Source organism: Pangasianodon hypophthalmus, chromosome 25, assembly GCF_027358585.1.
Source record: "Pangasianodon hypophthalmus isolate fPanHyp1 chromosome 25, fPanHyp1.pri, whole genome shotgun sequence".
Taxonomy (NCBI): Eukaryota; Metazoa; Chordata; class Actinopteri; order Siluriformes; family Pangasiidae; genus Pangasianodon; species Pangasianodon hypophthalmus.
In genome coordinates, this window is record NC_069734.1 from 10,855,640 (window position 1) to 10,876,519 (window position 20,880).

The window sequence follows — 20,880 nt, forward strand, 5'->3', positions numbered from 1 at the left end:
CCACTGCTACATATTTTCCTCTACTCATTCACAAAATATGTTTTGATTATGGGAACTGTTGATATTACCCTTTCAGCGAGGAAGTGCTACTGCTTTGTAATAGTATACACTGTAAGTGTGTCAGTATAAAAAAAATCCCCTTTAATTGAAAATTTCCAGCTTATCACCATTCGAACAACACCCCCATCTTCCAAATAAAAACTCTGATAAGACTTTTTGAAATGAATTTTTTTAATGATGGAAAACAAAACTATAGTCATTTTTATATCTTACTTTCTATTTTCATAGTAAATAATTGTTTAAGAAAGAAAATAAATGGACACCAATGAGTAATCATTTGTGTAAAATGCATTTCTCATATTAACGTTTCTTTTTTTGTTTCTGAGGTAAACCATTTCTGTTTACATTGGTCAACACGTTGACATACAGAGCTATACGCCATAAAACAAAAACAGCAAAACACAGAACAATTAAACAATTACATTTTAAAATTAATACTTAATAAAAAAAAAGATCACATCTGTCCTTTCAACTGCTACGACAGATAGCTTCAGTGGTCTTAGTAAAAAAAAACTGAAAGGCAGTTGCAGATTTTACCCAGTGAATCAGAGCAAAGAGAAGTTGTGTGTGAGGTTCGAGCCTTATAGCCACATGTTTCAGTCTGTTAGTGTCGGGATGTTGGAGGTGGAGTGGTTTATAGTGTGATCCTCCTCCCTCGCCATCTCCGAGTGCTTTAGTATGGTTAATGGAGCCGGCGAAGGGAGGCCACTACTGGGAGTTAAAGTGTCCATGAAGGCAGCTAGTGGATGCTGAAGTTATAGAGGTGCTGCCAGATGGAGATGAAGATGGAAATGGTGATGCTGGGTTAGTGGACGATGAAGAGGCTTGGGGTCAGTGATAAGCCCAGAGGAAGTCCTTCTTCCATTAGAAATGCGTGTGTAAGTTTATGAGTTTATCCCTGGCATCTTCACTGTGATGGTCTTCACCTCTGTGTACTCCCTCAAGCCATACTCACCCCTGGAAAACAAAGAAATGCCTGTAAATACACTATCTCTCTGAACAGATCACAGAAAAGGTGCTTTAATAAACTGTTAGCTTCCTGTGTTAATACAAAAACTTCACATGCTAAGTACATAGACTTTTTTTTTTTACATTTAACAGAACTTTTGCCCCAATTATTCACAAGCCATGATTCACAATTGGGATGAGACTCTGCTTGTTGGCGCAACATTTCTGGGGCAGTCAAGAGTCAATGGCTGACAGAAAAACTCAAGAAGTGGGCAAAGCACACAGATCCTAATTTCCTCTTTCCCAATCATGTTTTAGGCACAATAAACTCAGACATGTTTGCGATTATGTTGGATTTTTTTCTTTAGTAGTGTTGAATCAACAACTCAAATCTGAATTGATCCTATTTACATCCAGTGGAAACTGAGTGTTTTCAGTACAGTGTAGTAACTTTACTTAATATTCTACAGTGTATCCATGTTAGTGCCATGGAAAATATGTATAAAAAGATTCTTTTAGAGCTTTGTGGATGAAAAACAATGTGAAACTGGTGCCTAAGCCTCTAGCTTGGGATCTTTGTGAATCATCAGTTTAAAATCAACTTCTTTTTATTATCTCAAGCTAAGTTAGATGTGTCAGACTGAGTAAAAGAACTTACAGTTCACGTCCATTGCCTGACATTTTAAATCCTCCAAAAGGACACTGGCAGCTTAATGCATTAAAGCAGTTTACCCTGAAAAATAAACAGAGTGGAAGTGACAGTTTAGAGACTTTCATTCAGCAGACACACAAATATGCTCATAACTTCAGTGCAATTTAGTAAATCATTCAGCAGGCTAAAGATTACGTAGCCATTTCTCTTTGTTCCTTTTTAGGAAACGTTTTATGACAAATTTAATCGTAAATTAAAAATGACATTTGGAATCCCATCGATTAGAGTACCATTTGGCTATGAAACACAATAAAGCTGGTTAAGGGGCCTCAATATTTCTGTTTATGTGTGTTACACGATACAGAACACGCGTAAATAACACATACCAAACAGTGCCCGCTTGCACAGCTGTGGAGATGGCCATGGCTTTGTTGATGTCATTGGTGAAGACAGCAGCAGTCAGGCCATACTCTGTGTTGTTGGCTCTCTCGATGACTTCCTCAATCGTCTTAAACTTCATAATCTGCTGAACTGGCCCAAAGATCTGCCACAGAGCAGGGAGAGTCCCATTAACAAAGAGGCTTCTGACGCACAGCTGGAATTACTGATTATGAGGATGGATTGTGTGTGTTCCGTAATGAATAACAGTCAGTCAGAAAAATGGAAAACATATTTAGTTCGCTTTCCAAAACTCAGCTCAGTATAGAGGCATAACATGACAGTTTTTCATTTCCACGACTTCAACAACCACGACGAGTCACCAATGGGCTGTTTTTCCAGATGCAGATTTAACGAAAGATGCTGCGTAGGGAAAACCAGCCTAGAGCGTAAGTGCCAGTAAGAAGGCTGTGTGGTGGTGGTGCTGGTTTACCTCCTCTTTGGCAATGCGCATGTGGTCCTGCACATTGGAGAAGACAGTAGGCTGGATGTAGTAGCCTTTGGAGAAGGGGGCTTTCCCTCCACACTCCAGTTTCGCTCCCTCATTGATGCCACTCTCAATGAACTCCAACACACGCCTTTGGTGCTCAACACTGATCTGAGAGAGGAAGGAAACAAGAAGGAGACACTCTGAGATGGCTGAGCATGCAGAAATAAGTCTGACCACTAAACGTCGCTAGGCCAAACATGGCTAAAAAGTATCAAAAAGAGCAGGAAGAGAAAAATGATAAGGAAAAGCAACAAAAAAGAGGCTTTAATAAAAAAGTTGTGGATGGTTCAGAGGCATGTAGGATGACCCAGTGAACAAGCCATGGGATCGATATGATAAATAATGCAAAAAAATGGCCAAGAAACAGCTCTTCACCTTTACCCTGACAAAAATGTTAGTATATATGAATATGCATAAGTATGCAATTTGGAAACACATCCCTAATAGCAACATGGCTAGTTAACTGAGAGAGAGAGTCACAGAGAAACACAAGTGAAATTTCAGTATCTGAGTCTTTTTCAATGGTCATAAATTGCATAGCAGCCAAATCTATATACAATATTCCATAATAATCATAAGTTTGTTTGTCACTATGTTTGTATGTTAGCTATCTAGCATAACAAACACACATTCTGTGGATAAAAGTTTTCTGGTACCATGTCTTCCACAAGCTATTCACTTCTCTCTCCAGATCATTTTCCTAATGGAAGAACTAAAAAGTCCCTGTTTTAAATGGAAAAAAAGACCCAAACATGGAACTATAAAACTGTAATCAGCATCCAAGAGGGTCAGGGGTATTTTAGCAGGATTGAAAATCACACACACTTATACCCACAGTTTCTTTGCAGGAATTAATTGCTATATTTGTTTGAGCAACACAGTTTTGGTTATAAAATGTTTGCATTTTATAAATTTGTAAGTTGCATTTATAGCAGCAATATTTTGGCTAGTGAAAAAAATTATAGGCTAATAAATAAAAAATAAATAAATAAATAGCACAAGTGGCTGATGTGCTCCAAATATAATTCTGAGCCCTGCATTAGATATCCCATGGATCAAATACAAGCTTGAGTCAATAATGTCTAAAACCTTTGCTCTACCTGAGGACCCTGTTCAGTGGTGGGGTCAAACGGGCTTCCCACTATCCTCCTCTTCGCTCTTTCTACACTCCTGCGCACAAACTCGTCATAGATGGGCTCTTCCACATAGATACGGGAACCTGCCGTACAGCACTGTCCGCTGTTAAAGAACACACCCTGGTGAGCCTGCTCCACTGCCAGATCCACTGAGGAATGTGAAACAAAAAGAAACAGATGAAACTCAACAATTCCAATCAAGTGGTCAAGAGGATACACTTTATAGGCTTAGGTTTTCCTGCATCAAGGTGCTTGAACATTATAAAATGTATATAGGACTTTATAAAAAAAATTGCATTTGGTTAAATTGTATCTGTAGGAACAAAGCAGTTTAATGAATAAATGCCCAATTATGACCAATTATGCATACTCATCTTGCGCCTCTTATTAATTCATGGTGACATTAAAAAAAAAAAAACACCCTTTATAAACATTATATTGTAGTAGACTCTCCTTCACACTCCTTCACAGAGTATGTCTACATGCATCATATATAATACAAATAATCTGATAACTGCAAAAAAAAAAAAAATCCAAAAGATTTTTTGCATTAAAGTAATCTGAGAATGGGAAACTCACCTAACGTAGGTCTACGTGATTTAGTCAATAATAGCATTTCTATCAAAATATATGATTTGCACTGCTAGAGATGCTTTGCAAGCTACCATGTAACCTACTAGAGAAGACAAGTGATGTGACGTAAAATTCAAATTGCCTAATACAAAGGAGTTGCTTTACTATTTGGAAAGTTTTATAGTCACAGATTTGACATAAAGCTTTCTTTTGATTTGTTTGTAGTATTTAATAAAGCTTTTCCGTATCTGGTTTTGTTTGTAAAGTTATGTATCTCGTTATCGGATATCTTGTTTACACACATCACACTTTAATTATCTGATAACTGCCAAATTTATATGATCATATTATTACTGTGCATGTAAACACACTTACTAATGGTGTGTGTTGTGAGAGGAGAGGTAGGGCTGGCAGGTAAAGGGTTAATGGAACAGTAGGATTTATGGCCGTGGTGGGATGCATCCAGCCAGTGCAAAGTCCATTCGGTTGATTTACGGGCCGAAGGCGGCCCCACTCACGCCTGCTGAAAGCATTTAAAAGCCCCTTCCAACACCTTGACTTGGAGAGCCACTTAGAGCAACTGGACTGTGTTCACAAATGATATTGGAGTAGAAGCTGATCTAGGACTGGGTTCCTTAAGGATCAGATTCTTGACCCAGGAACTAAACTGGTGTGATCAATGAATATTATCCACTGAGCTTTCATTCAATGTAGCAAGACTGAGCATCTCAGGAAGCCTGATGGTGTTGGAAGATGAGTTTGCTTTATCCTAAGCATGTCCTACGCCTGCGCAGTATTCAGTATTTTGGCCAAGCAACAAATGTGTATAATATTTTGAGTGTTCTGATCTACATCAAAGTTTTCTGGAGGTGTTCTGCTTAAACATGGATTCACCTAAAAATAAATTTTAAGTCCAAATTTTAACAGTGAAACATCACGGATTCACCAGCTTGTTTTAATATACTGCCAGACACATTGTGATCACAGACACGGTCTCATGTGTGTAATAGTACATTGCTTTAAAATAACCCACTAGACCCTGGTCTTTGATGTCAGTGACCAACAAGGCCACTGCAGTGGCACCTGTGCACATACTGTCTTAGCAGGACAACAGGAGGGCGCCCATAAAACAGCCTCTGAATACTTACAATCAGCGTCTGCAAAAATGATGTTGGGATTCTTGCCCCCCAGCTCCAGAGTGAGTCTCTTCAGATTGCTCTTTCCAGCTGCTTCTTGGATCAGCTTGCCAACCTGTGGGGGGAGCAGAGGATGCATATCTTCTTTTACTTGCTGAGACCTCCGTTGCCGAGCCTCACTAAATCTCCCCATCAGTGGGAAGTTGTCATTAATAAATCCAACAGCCCAAACAACCCTTCCAGTCCTCCACACGCACACACACACACCCCTCCGCTAGCCTCCAGGCCAACTGAAACAGGAGAGCGACCTCAGCTCACAGCCGAAATATCTATCAGTGGCCCTGGAGGCTGTAGAGAAGAGGAAGGAACGCTGTGTTTATAACACGGAGCTGTATCTGTTATTTAATCGAGAACAGGAAACACCAACCGCAGGATTGCGTAGGATGATCTGTGCTATTTGGAATTGAATGAGTGTTAGAAAGGTGGAATAAAGCGAAAGATGCCTGTGTGGTCTTTGGCTTGGCAAATGCTCTAAATGAAAGCATGTGGCATGTTTAGCATGCGTGATCACGTATTATTATACAACTAGCCCTCGCTTTCTCCACCAGGATCATTTTAAAGGACAGGTTCAGCACAAAATCTAATTTACATAAGTTTCCTTTTAAAATGGCCAAATCTACGTAAGCATGCTTCAAATGACATCATACAGCTTTTAAATAAAATAGTATTTACAGAGTTACTGTATGTTTAAAGTAGGGGTGTAATGCAATGACACTATCTGTATCAGTATTTGTTTAGTGCTCCAAATATTTGTTTTCATGCTTAGATTTAACCCAGAAGTGGGCGTGGTATAGACCAGAATTGTATTATGTGGACCTTACCACTGTGTCCTGGAAACACTGAAAAAAGGTTTTTTAAATTTTATTATTATTTTTTTAATTAATTTCTTTTTTTTCGGGGGAATAAGTCATTTTCATTGACAAATTATAAAAACAAATAGGAACTTGCAGAACATAACTTTATCCAACTCTTGAATGAGATGCCCTTTGGAAATTTCTGGCAAGCTTTGTATCTTCTATCTAATGTTACTGAGTAAGCAAGTTAATCATGTTTTAAAATAACAGTGTCCTCCCCAAGTCACGCAACTGTTGTTTATCCTTGACAACAATAATTACCTACTAATATTTTGTCAGACCTACTTTAGTATTTACGTCTGTTACATTCCAGAAAGGTCGAGATTGCTCTTTTCAGCTGCTTCTTGGAGTAGCTTGCTAATGAATATGCAATGAATGTACAAGTTAATCATTTTAAAATTAATTAAATGATTTTTTTGGTTACCCCAACAGAGATACGTTGTGCACAGCACGTGGTCTGTGTGGGCTATATGGAGTGGTGGCTCTATAAATAAATCAGAAATGAGTGCACACCAGTGTCTTTTCCCATGCAAAGACTGTGAAAAAGATGAAAAACATTTTGGGCTAATTTCAAGTCTTTTGTGCAATTTTTTGAGATGTAGATGTAGTTTGGGTTGGAAATTGTGCTGAAACCTGGCAACCCTGCCCGCAAACTACATACTCAGCCCTTTTCAAACTCCGTATGAAAGTAAAAACCTCACACTAATGTGAATATGAAGCAGGCAAGAAAAACAAACAGTGTACCTACTATCTGTATTTACATTCATTTACAACACATTATTTGTTCAATCCAAGTATTCATATTCATATTCATATTCAGTTATATCCCTAGCTCAAGGCAAATATATGAAGCTTTGGGAAATACTAAATATGCAAGCTTGGATACCAAATATGTCTTGGATATCTTGGAAAGCTTGGATAACAAAAATTATGAGAATAAGATTTTTCATCAAGCCATTCCTTTAATATCAGACTATGGGCTCATCAATTCATATCAATATTTGGAAATAGTGAACAGATTTCCGACTGGACTGCACATTTTGGATGACCTGAAGAGTGAGCTCTTATCTTTCCCTCTTCATCCTTGATCTTTCCTAACTCAGTATGAGAACTGCACTCTGAACAACACTGTTCCACAATCTCTGCTCCTAACCCAACCATAAACAAACAGAAATTTTTCCACCCGCCCATATAACACTCACTGAGACTGAATAATCCCTCTTTCTGTTTTCCATCAGATAGCACAGAGAGGGACAAGACATAGGCGGTGTTAGAGGTGTTTATATGAGCCTCCAGTAACGAATATGGCACTGCTCCAGAATACACATGTTGAACTGTGGAGCTCACAGTTTGGCTGTGATGCTAAGTGTGTGAGTGACTGAGCTTTCTGCTGATTTCGGAGGCCACATTACAGCAACCTGTAGTCAAGAGTGTGTTAGGGTGAAGGATCATACTTGTGGGCATATAGACATTCATCCAACAAATACTATTATCAAATTAGTATTATTATTATGCTATTAACAAATACTATTTCTATTATCAACCATGCCCACACACACGCACACACAGATTAGGTGAGTCAGAGGTTGTGCATGTTCTCTAAGCAAAAGCTCGGTCTTTCTCTAATCAGCTGCAGGTTAGAGTAGAAACTCCATACGCATCAGAGCAGGAAGATGAGAGAGAGAGAGAGAGAGAGAGAGAGTGGCAAGGGAAAGAAAGGAGGAACCTTCAGAGAAAGAGCTGGGTGGCCTTTGCCAGCAGCAGGAAGGTGGAGGGCTGAGTGGGTGGTTTCGTGCGTACTGAGAGTTTCCCAATGAGGGTGTGGATTACAGTTTGGGATGCCGGTTCAGTGATAGCATATTTATACAATGATTACTGGACTCTGCGCACTTACATCACTCACTGTGTGTCTGCCGGATGGATTTTGATTGAGAAAACCAATTGGGTCATTGGGTTTACAAGCTGATAAGTGGGAAATATTCTTGTTGTAATTTCCCACAGATGAAAAAATGATCTCAGCATTTTATCCAAATGGCCCACATTGAGGCACATTTTTAGGATTTTTTTGGGATTGCTTTGGTTACAGGGTCTCTGTTTGCAGCCTTATCAGTGAAAGCACTGTTACACGTCTAAATATAGTATCTGTTATTACTCCTTGTCTCTTGCCTCTCGGTTTTTAAGAACTTAGGACTGTGAAATGGCACTGTACTTGTTCAATAATAAGAATAAACACATTTTCAAGCCAGGCTGACAGTCCTTCTCTAAACACCACCAAATCTGCCACAATTTATGATAAATACATGTGAAATACATTCAGGACCACATCAAAACATGCACTAAAATATCGAGATTTACAAGATGGTGAGCAACTCACGTTTGGAACTAGAAATTATGACCGTTTACAGTGAGATGTCATTGTGGACTTTGTGTTGTCCTTTGGCAGCATGGCGAGATCAAACGGTCCAGGAGAGCATTTCTTTCCTGGCATTCCATCCCTAACATGGTGAACCTTTCATCATATAGTCATCTGTGTGTGGCTGAACTGAGCTGACCCTGCCGGTTGGCACTTACTTCAAATATCTTGTACCTGTTCAATGTGTTTAACTAGAAATGCTTGTTTTCTGTTTCATCTTCCCATCTCTTTGCCAGGTCTTGGGCTAGAAAGTGTGTGTTCTTGGTTGTTTGATTCTTTTGTATTGTATACATAAACTGTATATAACTACTGCATAGTAGACAAAACACACTTCCCATGAAGTTTCCATTTAAAGTGCAGCATCAGCATGCAACACCACCAACGCCCAGCCTCATGACACAACACTCACTCTGTCTCGCTCACAGCCCAATCACACTAGCTGTCTGTCAGCATAATTTCGCAACAGCATTAATTTTAGCAGGGAATTTTATAGAATAGTCCATAAAAATGAGTTTACAAATTATTCTTGAGGTTGGATCTTTTACTTATGCATTAACTGTTATTGGATTAGCTAGCATGCTAGCAACCACCTCATTGTCAACAAAATAGCAATTTAAACTTTGTGTATCTGTAAGGAAAACCTACCTCTGTCGACCCAGTGAAAGCCACTTTGTCTATGCCCATGTGTGAGGCAATGCCGGCTCCTGCTGTTGGCCCGAAGCCTGGCAAAATATTGACCACCCCTGGTGGAAAACCAGCCTGTATAAACAGAAAGAGAGGAAACAATCTTTAGAGGACAGAGTGAGAAAGTAAGAGAAAGAAAGCAGGACGAGCCAAGATCACCACAGGCCTTTGGGGGTGGAGGGATCCACACCCATCCCGCTGTCCCTCCAGCCCAGGGAAAAGTGTGCATGGACAAAACATCAAAAAGAAAGAGACAGGACAAGCTTCCCAGTTCCACAGGAAGACAGAGGATGAGGAATAATAACAGCTCAGTTGAGGTGGAGGAGGTGGAGGAAGGAGTTGTGTTCTTATGGGATGACATATCCAGACCAGCAGAGCACTTAAGCATGATTTCAAAGGTCATATATTTGATCCGAGTTGATGCACTTAAACATGTATTCTTTATCCTATAAAATGAAGAACAATTTACTGTTGCATATACCTGCTTTTCCTCTAATTAACCACTCATTTTTTACATCTGTGCATCTCTGTTTTGTTATTGTCTGTTAGTTACTTTTAATTTGTAATTTATCATTCATTTTCTAGTTTATGTATTATGTCTGTTTCCTATTTCATTTTTCCCCTTTCCCTCATGTGCTCTGTGCTACTTGCCAGGCTGCCATTGTAAAGAACTAGTTCTTAATGGTTAAATAAAAAGCTAACTTAAAAATAATGAAATAAGTAATAAGTCTTTAAAAATGGAACATTCTGATAATATCATAGATCTGATAAAAGTTTAGGCAGTCATCATGATATGAAAATGTAATAGTGGCACAAACCTAGTTTCACTGCTGTATTCTGGGCCAAAACAGAAACTATACTTAATGTGAGTGTATTGTTTGTGGGTAGTCAGTGTGTTTAACTGCTGTGCTATAATTATCCTGTAACATTCCTCTTGAGTCAGCCCCTCACTGCTGGTACGTCATAATGTCACCGTGTTGTTCCTCTTTGATCAGAGCGCTATGTGTTCACCGGCCTTGCCGTGTTACTGCGGACATTGTTATTGTGTAGTGTCAGTAGTGATGGACCTCTTTGATCAGTGGATTATTGCAAGTGAGCAATGGAGAACATTTGCTGTACCTCTTTGATCAGCGCGCCCATGTAGAGGCAGGTGAGGGGGGTCTGTTCGGCTGGCTTCAGGACCACTGTGTTCCCGCAGCAAAGAGCTGGCCCCAGCTTCCACGCCGTCATCATCAAGGGGAAATTCCACTACGCAAACAGAGAGCACAGAAACTCAGTCCAATGTTATCTTTGTTTGAGTGACCATCCCTCCTTCACACGGCTTTATAGTTGCTTACTCAATCACACTGAAAACTGCTGACTCACTCAAACGTCGTTGGCTGTTCATGTACTGTAAAAGGAGAGTTACTCCCTGCTTGTGAAAGCTTTAAATGTCATCCTTTCCCCTTTAATGAACTTAATGTCAAAAGATCTTCCTTTTACATGTAAAAGGATAAAGCATCTGGTTTATTCCCCCCTCCAACGCATTATCTCTTCCTCTATCCTCCTATCCTCCATTCTCTTTGAATGATTTTCCATGGTATCTTAAAAAACAAGAACTGGATGAACTGTAGAGATAACTAGAAGAGTAAAAGCCACTGCAACATCATTACATCATGCAATAATGCCACTGGCTAGTTCATCATTGAAGTACTTGGACTAACATTGCTCTCTTTTATGATTGCCATCTGATTAATCAAAGTATAGTGACTGCAAAAAAAAATTTTGTGATAAAAAACTTACTGAGGCCCAATAAACAAAACAATCAGTCAAAAAGCTGATTGTGTGCCAAAGACTGAGTTTACCCTCTTGGTGAAAAATAAAACAGTACTCACTGGGATAATTTGTCCACACACTCCAACTGGTTCATGTCTGGTGAATGATAAATACCCTCCATCTGTAAGAGACCAAAGTACAAGTGATCTTAAACAAGGGATGCTTGGCGTAGAACCAAAACTAATATCAGGACATCATCCTTCCATTAATGATGATAAAAAGAACATGCTTTTATAATCTCGTGTGCAAACAGATAAAGATGAAGAAGAACAAATGATATTGGTTAAGAGCTGTACTCTGTGTGAGCTGAGAGAAGAAGAATGTGCACAGTGGTCAGGAATCAGGCTCTACTCTCATTTACGAGTTACAAAAAACAGGAATAAATCATCACACTGTATACATAAGACTCCAGGCTTGATCAGTAAGGCCGTGTGAACACGTCCGGGCTCTGCAGCCCTGACTGGAGGAATCTGCTAGCATGAGGCATCTGGAGTAGAGACGAGCCAATGATTCATCTCCCCTGGTGGCCAGATAAGAGTGCGCCAAAGACACACATGCTGTTTGTTTGTCCTGTAATTCTATTACGGATTAGATTGGAGATGAAATAAAGTGAAATGCGGCGAGTTCCCGCTATGCAAGTTTGGTTTAACAACACAACAAAGGCACAGCGGTGTGCTTGCTCACTCACTGGGGACTCGCTCTTCCTCTCCACTCCACTCTTCAGCTTTAGTTTGCAGAAAATTGGACTGTAACAAGGCTCACTGCCGTTATTTGCTGGCTGGTGTACGATCAGAAAGTGGTGATGATGTTTTAAGGACAGTTTGAGCATGAAAGTGAGACAGTTTGAATGTGAAGGTAAGACTTGTCTCACTCAGAGATTGACATGACAAGGTTTAAGATTAAGATGATTTGAGTGAGACAGTGTAGAAATAGGAATGTTTGAGAACAGAGTGAGTCTGAGTGGAAAGTTTGAGGAGAGAGTGAGACAGAATGACTGACATGGAAAGTGAGAAAGTTTTTGTGCCTCAAATTAGAGCTGTTTCAGTGACAGATTGTGTCATACTGAGTTGGAGAGTAAGTTTAAGTGGCAGATTGAGATTGTTTGAGTGAAAGAGAGAGAGAGAGAGAGAGAGAGAGAGAGAGAGAGACATGATTATGGAGACAGAGAGTGAAAGAAACTATTTGAGTGTGACAGTGAGACAGGATATGTGAGAAAGTGAGACTGATTGAGGCAATTTTGGTGAGAGAATGAGAGTGTGAAAGTTAAAGCACACATATCTATAGGTTTAATATGTCTGTTAATTCTACAAGCCTTTTCATTCTGCGATGCATGATGGGACAGTTTACACCAAAGTGTCTAATGCTTCACACTTAATTTAGTTCATCCTAGGTTATTTTCACACTAGACAGGTATGGATACTCATCTAGTACATCTAATTTGACACATGGAAAACTTTAAGAGTGTGATAGCGTGCATGTGTGCTTGTTCTAGAGGACAAATATTTATTGTTCACTAAATGTTTTGTTTTTTCTGGCTGCTCTCTGGTTGCCAGTTTATTATTTTATCACTCATTTATTCCTTTAAATAAGAAAAATTACCCTATTCCTGGATATTATAAAGAAATCAGGCGAATGGGTAAACGCCTAATCATTGGTGTTGAATAACTCCCAACATGCTTAGGTGCAATAGATGTATATGAATTGTGAATAATGTAGACAATATTAGAGCATAGACTCTTAAAGCAGGCTAATATCTGGACAGAAAGTGATAGTGACACACCATGTAAGAATGTACAGCAATTACACAGACAACCAACTAAATATCTCTATACTCCTTAACCTGTGTAGCACACACAAGGTCCCCGTAAGACAGCTCTATACACACACACACACACACACACACACACACTAATAGTTGCACTCTGATATCAGAGTTGTGAATCCACTGTTGTCCAGTAGTCTCCACGCCCCCCGCTGTGTCTCTTTCAAACAGCTAAATTAGCCAGAACAGCCCCGCCATAACCCCCTCATGCCCTCCCAGCCCCGGAGCTGTCACCGTGATCCAATGGTGGCGCTGCTCAGTAGGAGGGCAGCCATTAGTGTGCAGATTTATAACTGCTGAGGGAGCCGGTGTGTTTATCCACTGAACACCTCCATAACCCCACAATCCTCAGAGAAAACACTCTGCACCAGCCGTTTGTGCTCCTCTGTCTCTTCCAGTTCAACACGGCACACTCTACTGCACCAGGGATGCATGGGAACACAAACATGGGAACCTACCGCAAAATTATACTATTGGCTGAAGTTTAGCTGACTAGTGAGATGGTCGGTGTGGGATTGTTTTGAAAGAGAGAGACAGTTTATGTGACAGATTAAAACGTTTGAGCAAGTCTTGGAGTGAAAGAGTGAGACAGTTAAAGATAGTGAGCAAGACACTTTAATTAAAGGAGTGAGTTAGATTGAGAGCTAAATCATGACCGTTTGTGTGAGAGTAAGACAGGCAAGTTTTGTGTGAGGGAGAGAGACAGTTCTAAAGGAAGACAGTATGAAGGTGAGACAGTATAACTAAGCATGAGAAAACTACAGTAAAAGATTAAGACTGCATGAGTCAGAGAGTGAGACAGTAAAATAGTGAGAAGGTTTGAATGGTAAACTGAGATAGTTTGAGTGAGGCACTTTAAAAAACAAATTGAATGACAGAGTGACAGAGTTTGAGTGAGACTCTGATACACAGAGAAAGTCTGAGTGATAGAGAGAGACACTTTGCATGAGGCTGATAAAAGGGGAAAAGTTTAAGATAAGAGTGAGACAGTTCGAGTGAAGGTTTGAGACTTTCCGTGAGAGAATGAGAGGGTGAGACAGTTTGAGTGAGACTGATAAACAGAGAAAGTCTGAGTTAGAGAGTACAGTGAGACAGTTGGAGGGAATTTTTGAGAATTTCAGTGAGAGAACGAGAGAATTTGAATGAGAGAGTGAGACAATGTGGGTGATAAATAGAGAAAGTTCATGTGACAAATTCAGGGTCTGCCTCTCGGCTGTGTTCTAACAGAACGTGCGTTTGATGCGATATTAAGCTGCTGCATGTCTCCAGGTGGCGTCTGCTTCACGCCTGGAGCTGTGACTCACAGTGTGTGTTACAGAGCAGTGAGGCGTTTGGGACAGGACAAGTGTTACCTTACCGGTTGGAATGGAGGAGCCGTGGATCTTGTCAGCCCATCCAGCAAAATATCGCAGCGTCTTTATTGTTCCCTGAAGGTCCACAAAGAAGGAGGAGAGGAAAGGCTTGCCGCTGTCCAAAGACTCCAGGGTCTGAGGGAAGAAAGAAGAGATGAGGAAAGGAAACGAGGGAGGAGGAGTGTGATGAAAAATCACACACAGGGATTAAATCCGATTCCCCCCACGCTGCACTTAAGACTTATGCAAGCAAAAGTGCACACTTTATCCCTGCTCCTAGGGGGAAATGCAATACTTATATAGCCTGCATCTCTGCCACGGGTTTGTTATCTCTTTGTCAGGAAGCTGTGATTTCTTATCAGACAGGGATTAATTTGATATAAAGCACAATCAAGACCACATGGACCGTTACATTTCTCCTCCAGAGTGATTCACTTTGATACTCACTCAGCGTGGAAATCACATTGGTTGAGTCCATTTAAGGCAAAGATTCAAGTGCAGGCTGTAAGAGATTTATTCAAGATGACTGTAGCAAGTTTGAGCATACTGTGCCACGTTTGTGTTTTAATCTGTCATTGTAAACACGTTTGTCTCCTGAGGAAGAGAGAGAGGCTTAAAAGAACACATCATGTGATAGCTGCCATGGCACAATGCCTCTCTTTTAAGTTCTAGGTGGTATGATCGTTAGCACCCAAAGGTCACGCATCCCACCTCGCTGGTGCCACTGACCAGGCATTTCAGACGTTTGCAGAACAAATTGAAATTGTTAGGAAAACAAGCTACGAAGCCCCTGCCATGTCGCCTCTGGCAGGCGCGCCCGACAGACAGGCTCTCATTAGACACTTGCTTATTGTTGTGAAGGTCTTTGTCTATTTCTCTACTCAGCCTGCCTGAATCTAGAGTTCCAGATAGCCCAGTTAGCACAGGCAGACCGGTTACTGTTCTTACATCATGGCCACCATAAATACTCCTCTCTGACTAGCTAGCAAGTGTCTTTTATTTTCTTTTATTGGGACTAATGTAGATCTATGAAAAATCTAAATACAGCTCTAAAACTCTGAGCCTCACATTATGGAACTATGATGGAATGATAACCACAATGATATGATGACATGATGACAATGATAACTATGATGACACAAGAATGAATGGTAAGGTCAAAAACAGCACAAGATGAAACCAATCTGAGACATAACCATAACAACAAGCTTATTGACAAGCATGTGTATGTGTTAAAAGGGAGGAAGTGAAATAGAAAATTAGCAAAATAAAATGGCAATGAGTTTGTTTGGCTTTTTTTTTCATATAATTTAGTTATAAGTATGTAAAATAAAACGCTTAATTTGCACATTGCCTTGGGTTTCACAATAACTCACCTCAAGTAAATATAACCTCACACAAGTCTGTAGAGTCTCTGTGTACGATTTATGTCAGATATGACCTTGACAACTTTCTAACATTGTCATTATTATATATTCTTATTTATCTATTATTTGAAATCCACTGCAGCATCCATGAGAACATGCAAGCTAAGAGTTTCATTGTACAAACAAGCTTGTGCATATTACAGTAGTTACATATTATAGTGTACATATTACAAGTTCTTGAATCTCAAATCATGAAAAATGTATGATACTGCTGAAGCAGTGTCCTGTGCCCCATCATGTCCATGTCCAGTTGTGATTATTTGTTACTTTTAGGCATTAGGCATTAGCCCTGTTACTCTGAGACTTTTAGGCATTTGTTACTTTTAGGCATTAGCCCTGTTACTCTGAGATAATTATGTATATACACTTTAACTGTTGCCGCACAATTCTGAGCCTCATATTAGTAACTTGTGTCAATTAGGCTTAAATATTCATATTAGAAACTTGAGGATTGTATGGCAAACCCTACTAATTACTACGATTTAATTAACTTAAGATGGACATGTAGTACAATACTTATAATATCCTTAAACACAGAGCATCATAAACTTATGAACATTTTTTTATTATCTTTTTTTTTTTGGACACTAGATTGTAAGACTGTCCAGATTCGTTTGTGACTTCTACGCATTTGTCAGTGATGAGGTTGGGAATAAGTTTGTTCTCTTGTATCTCTGCTGTTTTCCACTGTCATTGGCTGTTTTATTATCAGTTAACCAATAACATCACTGATGTCTCACACTATAACACTAATGACACTTGATTCTGATCACTTCCAAAGTCACTTCCAATTTTTTGAACACAATACTCCACAAATCCAGTTGCCGTGACTTCCTACTACTGGACATTTCAACAGATTTGGATGCCAATTATGGTCCTTCTGAGCTTGTGTGTGTGTGTGTGTGCGTGTGTGCGTGTGTGTTTGTGTGTGTGTGTATACAGGCCACAGATGCACACTTACAGCGAGGTAGGCACGGTCACGCTCCACCAGATCTGCCAGCTTAGAAAGCAGCCTCCCTCTGTCAGACGAGTCCATCCTCCTCCATACTGATCCCAGAGAGAAGGCCAAACGAGCAGCCTGGACTGCTTTATCCACATCCGCCTGAGACAGAAAAAGTAAACAGAAAATACTATGGAGAGAAAGAACAAGTGGAAGTGATGGGACCAGAGAGACATTTTAACAGTGCGGTATAGCTTTATCCCATAAACAGGTGTATATGCACATCTGGGACAAATGAAATCCACTGATTCCGGATAAGCCTCAACAGCTCTAGCAGTTGTGCGTTCTGTAGACTTACGGCTCTTCCTTCATCCTCTCTGTTTTTCCACAAGCCTGGGTTACACAACTGCATCAGACTAAACGTGAGCTCTTCTGTCAGATTTTGGACTCTCATTGACATACTGAGTGAAAACTGGCTTCTCTCATGTACGAAAACCTCACATGAAGATCCTGTTCAACACAACACACCAGTGCCAAACATTGGCTGGCACAGGTTAGAAGAAAAACTGACGTGTTTGAATATACACACAGTCTAATATTACTACTTTACTACTAAATTACTGATTCCCATTAGCAGGCCATTACTCTGGCAGGTCAAAATCCTGATTGTCTTTACAGCATCACTGCTTCTCAGTTCCTTGTGTGAGAGACATGCAGTTTGTTTCGTGTGAAACTAAAGATATCAGGTTAACTAGAAAACCTCAGTTTGTTAATGCAGACATTTCCTTCCATCATCAAACTGCTGCGTAAATGGGTTCTATCATTATGTATTTAGATCAGGTTTCATCCAGATTTCATAGTGGTTTGGAATCTTTTGGCTCTGGTCACTGATTTAGAAAACCACAGAAAACAACAAGAGGATTTTATTGGCACTTGTAGAAGCATTGCCATGAACTGAAGTGTCTAGTGACAGACAGAAGGAACTTTGTCAGATTGGTATATCTTAATCACTGGTTATCTCTTTGCGGAACATCCGACTTTGATATGCACTGATTTTCCCCACATTTCCCCTGATTGGGGCCTCTATCTATCTCATATTACTATCTGATCTAGGAGGGGACTTTACTATTTGGATCAGAAGGATCCAAGGCAGTAGCTGTTAAGGAGGAACCCTGGAGAGAACATTTTTTCACCTGACCACATGGTTCAGTCTCAAGAAGTTACAACATCTTATCTTCGTGACAGGTTTTGGAAGGGGATAAAACATGCTGGATAAATGCAGACTGTCAGAATTCTATGATTAGCCCTAAATTACTACCCCCCTCCTATGATCCATCATCATAACATTAACAGCTAAACCCTGTCCTTAGTAAACCTTCTTTTCTCGCATTGTTAAAAGAGCAGTGGGAAATGGTCTTTTCTATTAATAAAACCCTGATGTATCAGCATCAACACTGAGGGACAGAGTAATTGCATCTAAAGCTTACACAAATTTCAAGGCTTTAATAAGGCTGAAGGTTTTTTTTAGGATTTCTATTGGCTTAGGTACTCTGTAGCTAAACTCCTAATGCCTGAGAATAAATGTGGTGGCTTAGTGGTTAGTTCTGCACTAGTCACTTGAAACCACAGTCAAATCCTTGAGCAAGACCCTTAACCCTCAACTGCTCAGCTGTAAGTCCACTTTATACAAAGTATGTTCCTTTGTATAAAAAGTGTCTAATGAATAATTAGTGGCATAATCTGAAAACCCAGTTATGAGTTCATTTTCCCATGTTTTTTCTTTTTTTTTTTTTTCAGATTTTGCACAATGAGAGTGCTAATATTTACCTTGTCAGCCTCTTGTATGTCACAGATTTTCTCCCCTGTGGAAGGGTTGTATGTGGAGAACGTTTTCCCGCTCACCGAATCGTGCCATTCGTTATTGATGAAAATCTACAGAGGAAGAAAACAGAGACAGTGAGCTCAGTGTTTACAGCAGTGTGGTCAGAGGAGAGGGGAGGATTGCTCTTCATGGCTCTTTATCCACAAACACACACACACACACACACACACACACACACAGAGAGAGAAAGCACACTCATACTGTTGAGACAACAGAACTGCTTAGGTGAGAGCTCATAGGCTTCAAAATGCAATAGAAATCAATTCCTATATTAGTAATTTTGTACAATTGGCTTATATTACAACTAGAATTTATGTAATGAATGTAAAATGATTGTTTTTTTCCCCAATATATATCAGCCGGTTCTTTGGGCTTAACGATAAGGTTCCCTTACTAACTTTATTTTTGGTATTAATGAACTTTACTACACCATAATTAATTATAACAAAGTAATTAACACCTGTATTAATTAAAGTTTGTTTAAAAATAAATAATGAATACATGCGTACGTTAATATTAATATTTATTAACAATATATAACATTTCATGCATGACAAGAAATAAGCCCACAAACACCTACATGAAATTTGCTCAGTTGATAGTCATGTTATATGTTTTATGTTTTATGTTTTATATGTAATTTATGTAAATTTATGCTAGACTTGGATAAAATAAAAATTAAATAATGCAGGTGTACATTATTTATGCTTTTAAAAACATTATTATAGTTTTAAAAATGTCAATTAATACAGGGTGTTACAATTTTAAATCTTTAAATAATTAAAAATTACCTCGTGGGCACATCTGGCTAGTCCCCACAATGAAACAAAAACTGCAGAATTTATATAAAAACTAGTCAAAAGATTTTCTTTTGGGTACTGATGTTAAAGTTAGGGTTAGATTTAAGTGTAGCAATAATTAGCTATATTAATAATTATGTCAGTGGGAGGTCCTCACAAGGATAGTAAGAAATGCGTGTGTGTGTGTGTGTGTGCGTGCGTGCGTGCGTGCATGTCTGTGTGTGTGTCTGTGTGTCTGTGAGTGTGTGTGTCTGAAGGAAGAATCTCTGGGAATCTGCAGCGATGTTTGCAGAATTTGTCTCTGGGGAGTGATGCAGCCACCGGACAGAGAGTAGCGGGGGAGCAAGAGGAAATAAATCCCTATTATACACACACACACACACACACACACACACACACACACATTACACATACACACTCACTTTTACTCACATACCACATACACACTGCCTGACACACAGAAAAGCACACACATTCACTTTCTCAAACAGACACTCACTTTCACACATATACAGTACATATTCACACAGACACTCAAGTGCTCTCACATGCTGAAAACACACAGACAGACACACACACACACACACACACAGATTTCACAACATTGCTGCTCGTTTACGAGATCATAAAACACGTGCGGCACTCTGGCTCTGCGATGTGTTAAAGGAAGTGGTCCGTTAAACAACTGCCTCGGATTCCAAATCCTGCATTTTTCAGGCTCGATAAAAGGCCAAACCAAAATACATCTATGTAGCACCAAGTGGAAGATGTGAAATCTTTAAAGTTGTAAGAAGTTGTGTTCTGCAACAAGCGAAACCCCGTGTAGGTCTGATTCCATGCCAGACGTGTCAGGTGTGATCTGATTTGATGGCAGAGCCAAATATTTAATCCGAGCTTTGCAGTGTGTAAACGGATTACGCCGGTGCGGCAGCAGCCAATGAGCACAGGCAGCTCATGCAAACTGTGATTGCTTGGAAATTGTTTTCAGTTGCCGGCAGCTGCTCTGACGGATGAGGTGTTATAAAAACACGTTCTGGCTCAGAGTTGCAAACATATACATTTACTCACACTCAGGCACAGGAAGATCTTCGGTTCAAACAAATCCTGGTGCCAAGTTCAAGTGTCCTGCTGCCTTGGGCTTTGCGAGCCCTTCAGTGTGTTTACCAGCATAAACTTTCAGGCTTAAGTACAATTTAATTGGCTGTAAATCATATGCAGTGTTTATGTTCTAGGACGTATAAAATGTTGGTTCATTTGGAAGAGCTTCAAGGCTTTCAGTATCTCTCCCTTTTGCTTTTTTTTTTTTTTTTTTTTTTGCTTTTTCTCCCCAAAAAGTTGGCCTGACTTCAGGGAAGAAACCTTGGGCATGAATAACTCGCTCACAGATGTTGTAAGTTT

General features: G+C 39.7%; 1 protein-coding gene across 1 annotated transcript in view; it reads right to left on the reverse strand.

The window, feature by feature from the left end:
- Window positions 1-213: 213 nt before the first annotated feature.
- Window positions 214-20,880, reverse strand: part of aldh1a2 (aldehyde dehydrogenase 1 family, member A2) — a 29,181-nt gene continuing 8,514 nt past the window's right edge. Inside the window, exons 2-13 of the mRNA XM_026937618.3 lie at window positions 18,628-18,732; window positions 16,822-16,962; window positions 14,439-14,568; window positions 11,319-11,380; window positions 10,564-10,692; window positions 9,406-9,519; window positions 5,446-5,548; window positions 3,689-3,873; window positions 2,532-2,696; window positions 2,047-2,204; window positions 1,667-1,741; window positions 214-1,017 (exon numbers count right to left, since the gene is read on the reverse strand). Coding sequence (XP_026793419.2) covers window positions 945-1,017; window positions 1,667-1,741; window positions 2,047-2,204; window positions 2,532-2,696; window positions 3,689-3,873; window positions 5,446-5,548; window positions 9,406-9,519; window positions 10,564-10,692; window positions 11,319-11,380; window positions 14,439-14,568; window positions 16,822-16,962; window positions 18,628-18,732 — 1,440 coding nt within the window. The 3' untranslated portion in view covers window positions 214-944. The remainder of the gene's footprint in view (window positions 1,018-1,666; window positions 1,742-2,046; window positions 2,205-2,531; window positions 2,697-3,688; window positions 3,874-5,445; window positions 5,549-9,405; window positions 9,520-10,563; window positions 10,693-11,318; window positions 11,381-14,438; window positions 14,569-16,821; window positions 16,963-18,627; window positions 18,733-20,880) is intronic.